Source organism: Neofelis nebulosa, chromosome X (genome assembly GCF_028018385.1).
Source record: "Neofelis nebulosa isolate mNeoNeb1 chromosome X, mNeoNeb1.pri, whole genome shotgun sequence".
NCBI lineage: Eukaryota > Metazoa > Chordata > Mammalia > Carnivora > Felidae > Neofelis > Neofelis nebulosa.
Window position 1 is genome coordinate 42,102,964 of NC_080800.1, and position 9,540 is coordinate 42,112,503.

General features: G+C 44.5%; 1 protein-coding gene across 1 annotated transcript; it reads left to right on the forward strand.

Moving 5' to 3' along the window:
* The first annotated feature begins 307 nt into the window (after positions 1-307).
* LOC131502637 (CXXC-type zinc finger protein 1-like) lies at positions 308-7,255 on the forward strand. Its single transcript, XM_058713502.1, has 8 exons — positions 308-1,973; positions 2,110-2,282; positions 2,590-2,797; positions 2,881-2,991; positions 3,308-3,357; positions 3,566-3,662; positions 4,581-4,733; positions 4,811-7,255. Exons 1-8 carry the CDS (start codon positions 1,887-1,889, stop codon positions 4,955-4,957), a joined length of 1,026 nt encoding a protein of 341 aa, XP_058569485.1. The 5' UTR covers positions 308-1,886; the 3' UTR covers positions 4,958-7,255.
* The last annotated feature ends 2,285 nt before the right edge of the window (positions 7,256-9,540 follow it).

A 9,540-nucleotide genomic window follows, 5' to 3' on the forward strand; every position in this document is an offset into this window, starting at 1 on the left:
TAAGTGATAAGTTTTTTCCAATTTCAGTTATTTTTCTTTTTACCAAGAGTTACTTAAAAGTGCCTTTTCGGGGCGCCTGGGTGGCTCAGTCGGTTAAGCGTCCGGCTTCGCTCAGGTCACGATCTCACGGTCCGTGAGTTCGAGCCCCGCGTCGGGCTCTGTGCTGACAGCTCAGAGCCTGGAGCCTGTTTCAGATTCTGTGTCTCCCTCTTTCTCTGACCCTCCCCTGTTCATGCTCTCTCTGTCTCTGTCTCAAAAATAAATAAACGTTAAAATTTAAAAAAAAAAAAAAAAAAAAAAAGTGCCTTTTCAATTTTCAAAAGTTAAACCGTTTATTAATTTCAAATGCAACTTATTTGTGCCTTATGTGATACTCATTCATTGGAATGTGTTCAGACTTCCTTTAAGGCTAATTTCAGGGTCAGTTTTTTATTAATATTATATCTCTAGCTCAATAATAGTGTGAGTTCTCCAACTGATAATGGTCTTATTCAAAAGTGTATATTCTTTCAGTGTGTGTGCCTGCTCTTTTAATCACTGAAAGTGATTTGTGTGTATGTATACATATATATGTGTATATACAAAATGTATGTGTGTGTGCATATCTATATCTATATATGCACACACACATAAATTTTCGAAATTTTTGTATATTTATATATTTTACTTGGCGTCACTGGGTTCACATAGGAGTACTTTTCAGAATAAAGATCACAAAATTATTCTAGGTAAGTGAGTCAGGGCAGACAGGTCATGATCTGGCATGTGCATGTGGGGAGTGGGGGTGGATAGGGCTTGGCATGGCCTAGGACATGGAAGGTAAGGCAGAACTGGGTATGTACAGGAAGTGGGAGAATCATATGAGGCTGAGAGAGTCTGGGAAGAGGGAAGGGCCTTGTATGGTTGTATGAGGCAGGGTTAGGTATGCCTTGGCGTAGTGTATGGGGCTCACAGGGCTGGGACTGTAAGGTGAGACAGAATGTGTCCAAGAGGGCAGTCTGGCAGGCGGGGCCTGGAGAGACTGGGTAGGGCAGGCAGGTGGGTGGAGCATGTCTGAGGTGTGGGGTCATGCATGTTTGGGTGGGCTAGGCAGAGGTGGCTTATTTGGGTCCATGGTACAGGGCAAGCAGGGTTGCAAGTATGTCCTGAAGGATGGGGCAGGGCAGGCTGTATTGACCAACTGTGAAGGAGTGTAGTCCAGCCTTTTTGGGCAGATAAGCAGGGCTTTATGCATTTCGGTGGGCAAAATGGGGGTGAGAAGGACCAGCCAGGTGTGTCTGGATAAAGTGGGCAAGCAGGGACAGGTGGTGCCATTCAGTCCCAGGCAGGTGCAGTGGGACCTGGCCATGTTGGCCAGAAGGTGGGACCAGGAGTGTTGGGACAGGGTAAGTCTGTTTCCACTCAGTGCTGACCCAGAGTCCTCCTCCCATCATCACAGGAGCCCTACTTGTAATTCCTGGTCTCTGGTGAGTTTAGGACACAGGGTGGATGGGGGAGTGGAGCTAGTGCAAGGGTTTGCCCTTCACACTGCCCACTGCCCATTCAATCACAGCTTCCTACTTTGGAATGCAGAAGCCCAGGCTGTCCCAGAAGTACCAGGTGCTGGCAGTGCCATTAGCAATAAAAGAGGCCTCTCAGATAACAGCCTCACTCCAGCTGTTGTCTGAAAAGGACCTTCCTCAGGGCTGAAACCTATGCCAGGACATTTGGAGAGGGGACTTTAGACAAAGCCTGATAAGCGTATGGCGGGCCTCTGGGTGGAAAGAAGGGGACAGTGAAGACAGAGAGGGTCATCAGTTTGGAGAATGAAGTGAGGCAGTGTCCAAGTATCATTTAAGAAACAAGTTGAGAAGACCTGCCAGCATTTTCCTGGCCTACAGTCCTGGATGAGTGACACTGCGAAGTTTCCGCTCCTGGATCCTGCAATGCAGAAAGCAGCAGTGAAAGTGAAGAAAAAGAAGTTGAATAAAAAGGTGGAGTGCAAGGCGACAGAAATGGTGGAATGGGGGGCATGAAGACAGGGGTTGGGTGGAACACAGGGCTGGGTTGCAAGGTTAGGAAGCTGACATAAACTCTCCTATCCTTGCCTTGACCACTCTTGTCCCACAGGAAGAGAAGAAGAAGAAGAAGCGAAAGCTCATGTCAAAGCGTAAACACCAAGAGAAGGCAGATGCCAAGGATTTGGCCTCGCTGCGGCAGTGCCTGGGACCTGGCTGTGTGTATCCTACCCGGCCAGGCTCCAAGTACTGCTCAGATGATTGTGGCATGAAGCTCGCAGCTGAGTGAGTGAAGTTAAGCGACAGGGTGTGGAGTAGGGCATAATATATGCCATCCGTAAGTCTGTCTATCCCTCTACCTGTGTATCCTCCCACCATTCATCCACCTACCCACCCATCCATTCACCCTTACAGTCACCTGCCCACTGAACCACCCATACACATTCCATCCGCCAACCCACGCCCTTATAGTCATTTACCCACCTATCCATCCACCATTCAATCACGTGTTCACCACCATTCGGTCACTCACCCATTTTTTCTTTTGATGTCCCTACCTACCCATTCCATTTCTTGTTGTCTCCTTTTCTAGCCGCATCTATGCGATTCTGCCCCAGCGCATCCAACAGTGGCAAAAGAGCCCCTGTATTGCTGAGGAGCGTGGCAAGAAAATGCTTGAGCGCATCCACCAAGAGCAGCAGGACACTCACACCCGCCTGAAGGACATGGAGTGCCATTTCTATGAACTTGAGGCCATAATTCTGCGTGGCAAGCAGCAGCCTGTGTGCAAGGATGAGGAGGTGCATGGGAGTGGGTGGGATGGAGCAGAAAGGTATTTGCTATCTTGCCCACTCTTCACTGGCCCTTCCACTGTCCTGTGCAGATCAACAAAAATAACAGGAACAATGCAAACCTGCAGATCTTCTGTGTCTCCTGCGGGCAGTCAGTTAACATGCATGTCGCCCTGCGCCACATGGAACACTGTTTTGTCAAGGTTAGGGAATTGGCTGGGGGAAGAGGAGGTAAACGTGTTTTTGGCTGGGTGGGATCCATGAGGAGGAGGGCATGTTTGGTGCCTGGGTATTTGTTGTAAAAATGTAACACACATCCATGGTTCTACCCATTTGTGCTTCTCTTCCATCCTTAGTAGGAGGGCCAAGACCGGAACATCAGCCAATGGTGAGGGGGGACATTGGCTGGGCAGACAGGAGCATAGGAGCCACAGGGACAAATGTGTTGTTTGGGGCTTGTCATGGGAGGGCATGCTGTGTAAGTCCACAGTTTCTCCCATTTGTACTCTTTCTTCCCAGTATGAAGGCAAGTCGTCCTTCGGGTCCATGTATCCCACTTGCATTGAAGGGTGAGTGTGGGTGCTAGTTGAGGTCAAAGGCATGATGTGGACAGGGTCAGGAGCAGGGTGGGAAAGATCAGAGGGTGTGTTCAGAGACAGAGGTGGATAGGTTAGTGGCAGGGTATGGGTGGGGTTAGGGACAAAATATGGGCTTTGGGGTTCAGGTGGGACCTCCCTTCTTCTGACCCTTAGCACTTCACTTTCATCCTCCCCCCAGGGCCACCAGGCTCTTCTGTGATGTTTACAACCCAAAGAGTAAGAGGTACTGTAAGCGGCTTCAGGTGCTGTGTCCTGAGCACTCGAGAGATCCCAAGGTGACTCTTCTTTCCCTACCTCATCATCTTTCATTCCTCCCCTTCTCCCTGCCATATTCCTCTCTTCCTCTTTGCTTGATTGCCTCCTATTTCTTTCTTCCTTCTGCCTGACTGCCTTCATATCTTCTGACCAACTCCCATGTGTCCCCTTCTCCCTTTCTGACCACCCCACATTCCCTGCTCCTTGCTGGCTGATTACCTTCTGTTCTTACTTTTTCTCTGCCTGACCTACCCCCCTACATTTCTCTCTCCCTCCTCTCTGCCTATTTCTGTTTCCTTTGCTCCTCACTGTATAACCATTCCCCATTCTTCTCCTTTCCTTGCTTGACCATCATACATTCCTTTCCCACCCCTTGCTGGACTGTCCCACCTTCCTCTCTTCCTCCCTGTATGACCTCCCTCTCTTCCTTACTTTCTGACTTTCCTTCGTTCTTATTCTGCATGCCTCACTGCCTCCAGTCATCTTCTCCCTTCTTGTCATCTCCTAAATCCTTTCTTCCTCCCTGTTTAGCCAACCCCTATTACTCCCACCCTCCCTGTGTCATTCCTCACTTTTTTCCCATGCTTTACCAACCCTCTTCCATCTACTTCTCTCTGTCAGACCTTCCCTCCAACCTTACTCTCACTCTGGTTTGATCTCTTTCTGTTCTTCCATCTTTTCTGCCTGATCACCTCCATTCCTCTATTCCTGCTTATTTAACTTCTTCCTTCATCTTCTGTGCAGGATAATTCCCCTTTTGCCTCCTCTTCTCTACCTAATCCTGAATTCCTTTCTCCCCCCCACCCCCGCTGAGTTATTCCCCATTCTTCTCCTTCCTGCCAGAGTGCCCTCCATTTCCCATTCTCCTCATAATGCCTGCCTGATCACTCCATTTCTATCCTCCTCCGTACCTCATCATCCCTTATTCTTCCTCACAGGCATCAGGTGATGAGGTGTGCGGTTGCCCACTAGTGCACAATGTCTTTGAGTTCACTGGTAATTTCTGTCGCCTACCTAAACGCGTGTGCAACCTCCACTATTGCTGGGAGAAACTGAGGCGTGCTGAGGTGGACCTAGAGCGTATTCGCACGGTAGGCCACAATGGTGACTGGGGCTGAAAGGGTGGGATAGCATCCTGAAATCCTTCTCTCATGTTTACCTCCCACAGTTGAACAAGCTGGAAGAGCTACTTGAGCAGGAGCACAAGGTGCGCACAGCTATGACAAACCGGGCAGGGCTTCTGGCCCTGATGCTTCACCAGACAGTCCAGCATGACCCGCTCACCACTGACCTGCGCTCCAAAGCAGACAGCTGAGCCCTGCTTGACTGAGATCCTGTACCCAACACTCTGTGCAAGGGAGACACTCAATGAACTCTTCACACACTAGTTCCTATAACCACTTTTTTCTTAGGTCATCTTAGAGTTTCTCTGTGTTTCTCTGTTCGCTATTTGGGCTCCTGTCTCTGCTTACCCCTGGATGGGAAGGGGTCCTCAAAATTGCTATCTGTTGCCATCATTCCCCATCCCTCTCTCTCTTTCTTCCCTGAAACTTGGCAGGGCCAAGGATCTGCCCTGCCTTCATCCCCCACCGTCCGGAATTTTGTTGACATACTTTGGAAGAACAAAGGATATTAATATCCCCTGAGGGCCCTCTAACCTGTCTCTCTGGCCACAAATCAATTTCAAACCTCTGATGGCGGTGGGTGGCAGTGCAACTGTACTTAGGAGGAGGCTGCAGTGCACATGCAGAGTGGCTGTGAAGTGATACCCACTCAGGGCTCAGTGGGCCCTCTTCTGTCAGGGGAGCTATGACCTTATAAAGAAGGCGCCAATGGCTTTTGTTCCTGGCAGTCCCCCATTCTAGGCCATCAGACGTGTAGTTGGCACCTGATTAGTGCACAGCGCATTCATCAACTTCTATGCAATTGTTAATATTCCCCAGGCCAAAGGTGTTATAAAAATGGGATGGGAGATAGATGAGTGTAGGATAATCCCCCCCGATGATTCCACTTTGGGACACTGAGGAGGATTCAAGGTATCATGGCAGTCATGCCCCTGCCCATGTTGTTCCACACCTTATCATCATATGAGGTCCCAGCTCTTTTTGTCAGCCTTGGCCCCTGCCAGTCCAGTCCTGGTCCGTCTCCCCCAGCACTTCCTATCACATCCTCTCCTGCTCCCTCCACCACACTGCTCTGGGTCTGTCCTTTCCAGCCTGCCCTGTACATTGAAGCCCCTTGTGGTCACGACCATTTCACACCTATAGAGTTGCCAGAGGAAGACTGAGACCTCTGCCATATCTGCCTTTGTCAGCCCCAGCCAGGTCTCCTGTGGAGGTGTGTCCGATAATGCTGCCTGTGGGTGCTGGTATGTTTGAAATGAGAGACTTGAACACTTTTCTTAATTTTTCTCTACTCACTGGTCCCTTATGATTTTTTTCATTAATTTTCATAATTCCTTTTTTCCAGGGACTCACACATTTCACTTAAATGGTTAGGTATGTTGCTCTTGACTTATACCTAATAGTCCCCCATAGTTAGTTTATATTACTACCTAACCTCATGTAATGTCTCCTCTTTAAATTACTAATTAGTGCACTTTTGTACTTCTCTTGATCAGATTTTCCAGGGGCTAAGCCACATAATTAATTGATTATTTGAAAGAACTGGCTTTTTAATTTATTCATATTCCTTATTATATTTATTTTATTTATTTAAATTATCATTTTTATTCCCACTTCTTGATATTTTGTTTGGTGTTTCATTTTCATATGTTTACTTCATTTCTTTGTTCTTGTTCTGATCTTTTAAAGCAAATTCTTAACTCAGTTATATTAGTGTGTTCAGTCTCCTGTTTATATAAGTATAAATAAGTAGATATAGATAGATATAGATATAGATGATATAGATGTAGATATAGATATAGATATAGGTATAGATATATAGATATAGTAAAGGATTTCAGGCCACACACTTTCCTCTAAATGCACTTATAGCTCCTGAACTTTGGTATGAAAGGTGAAACTTCAGAATTGATTTCTCACTTTGATCCTAGCTGTTGAAGAAAGTTTCTTAGTGTCTAACTATTAAGTATTCATTGTTTTTTCTTTCTTTTTTGTAATTATGATTTTTCTATGATCAGAGAATGTGGCCTGTTGAATCTAAACTTGTAGGGGTGCCTGGGTGGCTTAGTTGGTTAAGTGTCTGACTTCAGCTCAGGTCATGATCTCATGGCTTGTGGGTTCAAGCCCTGCGTTGGGCTCTGTGCTGTCAGTTCAGAGCCTGGAGCCTGCTTCAGATCCTGTGTCTCCCTTTCTATCTGCCCCTCCCTGGTTCACACTCTGTCTCTCTTACTCTCAAAAATAAATAAGCATAAAAAATTTTTTTTGGAAAAAAAAAAGATTTTCTTTGTAGGTCATATATCCCACTGAATTGAAAAACTTTCATGGATATAAGAGAAGAAAATATATTCTTTGCTAGGTATAGATTATTCATTAAGGCTTTCAATCTAGTTTGATGATTAATGTTTCTTTACTCTGATTCTTTTTTTTTTGTCTACTTCAGCTGTTATATTACAGAAAGATACAATAAATGCAATAATCTTTTAAAACACGTTCTCCTTGTGGTTCTGTGTTTTGTGGGGGTGGCGGGGGGGGGAGCAGCATCCTAAATTGTATATCTTAGGCCATATTGCAGTATGACATTATGTATTTTCCTTGTTTTGTCTTTTTTTGTTTTTCCTTGTTTGAATGCTTTTAACCTTGAGTTTAATTTGATAAGTATATCACCACTGCTGCTTTTATTTTGCTGCCACTCACCTTATGTATCTTTGCCTAAATCTTTATTTTGCATTTTTATCTTTAGGATACACTTTTTGTAACTGTGTATGTTTTTTTCCTTAATCCCACATTAGTGTCTTGAGATTCAGTCCATTTAAATTTGTATAATTATGATAATTTTATCTTTTTGTATTGTGCTTATTACTGATTTTACTATTTCCTAAATACAACTTTTATCCTTTTCTTCTTCCTAATAGCTCAGTGAAGTTTCTGTTCATGTTTGTCCCTCCCCCTTACCTCATTAGTTTGGAAATGCTTATTTTTACTAATTGTTCATTATATAAATTTTCACTTCTAACAGACATGATTTAATTTGTTTTCTCTATTATTTGACCAGAATATAATTAGACCTTTCTTTTTCTCTTTAGAAAAAATTTTTTAATGTTTATTTTCGAAAGAGAGAGAGAGAGACAGAGCGTGAGCAGGGGAGGGACAGAGAGAGAGGGAGACACAGAATCTGAAGTGGGGTCCAGGCTCTGAGCTGTCAGCAGAGAGCCCAGCTTGAACCCACGAGCTGTGAGATCATGACCTGAGCCAAAGTTGGACGCTTAACCGACTGAGGGACCCAGGCGCCTCTAATTAGACCTTTCATTGTAAAGAAAAATGCTCCTGTATCGTTTGGATAAATTGCTAGTAGTGCTATTAGAGCCCAAATGTCCATCAACTGATGAGTGGAAAAAGAAAATGTGATTTATATATACAATGGAATACTACTTGGCAATGAGAAAGAATGAAATCCTGCCATTTGCAACAACGTGGATGGAACTAGAAGGTATTATGCTAAGTGAAATAAGTCAGAGAAAGACAGATGTCACATGTTTTCACTATGTGGAACTTGAGAAACTTAACAGAAGACCATGGGGGAAGGGAAAGGGAAAAAATAGTTTCAAACAGAAAGCAAGGCAAGCCATGAGAGATTCTTTTTTAAAAAATGTTTATTTTTGAGAGAGAGACAGGCAGAGTGTGAGTGGGGGAGGGGCAGAGGGAGATGGAGACACAGAATCCAAAGCAGGCTCCAGCCTCCGAGCTGTCAGCACACAGCCCGACATGGGGCTCAAACTCACGAGCTGTGAGATCATGACCTGAGCCCAAGTCGGAGGCTCAACTGACTGAACCACGCAGGCGCCCCCCAAGAGATTCTTAAATACAGAGAATAAACTGAGGATTGATGGGGGGATGGGGAAAGGGGAAAATGGGTGATAGGCATGAGGAGGGCACTTGTTGGGTTGAGCACTGGGTGTTATATATAAGCGATGCATCATGGGAATCTACCCGCAAAACCAAGAGCACACTGCATACTCTGTATGTTAGCTAACTTGACAATAAATTATATTAAAAAGAAAAAAGAAATATGCTCTATCCTCTATATTTGTCTCAGCAAGATTAATAATATTACTTATGGGTTTTTCTAGAGAATTTTAAACTGTTTATTTGAAGACTTTTTCTTAAACTAAGTCAATTCTGCTTCAAGACAATTTACTTTAACATTTTAATTCAAAATCCCCAGTCACATTGTCATAATTTAACTATAGCTATCTGAATGTATTTTACAACAATCATTGCTAACCATTGTTTTGTTCTTTTATTTTCAGATCTAGCTTCTGATTTAGTATTCATTTATTTAAAATACTTCCTTTAGTGTTTTCCTCAAATAGAGTAAGTTGGTGGAATACTCTTAAATATTTGATGTCTGAAACTATCATGGTTTTGCACTGACTGAGGAATGGTATTTTGGGAAGGGGTGTAGGATCTCTGCATTGGAGTCCTCATTTCTCTATGATCTATGGGAAGTAGCTTCCAAGATGGCCTCCAGAGATTCATGCTTCCTGGTATTCGTGACCTGTGTAATCCCTTTTATTTGAGTAACTTGCTTTTCACCAATAGCATACTTTAAAATTGAGGATACATCACCTTTGTGATTAGATTACAAGAGATGGTGGCTTCTGTCTTTGCTAACAGGTTTTCTTTGTTGGCTTCAGGGAAGCAACTTGATATATTGCAAAGGCCTGTGTAGCGGTGGCCTCCAACCATCAGTCAGTAAGAAACAGAGGCTCTTAAT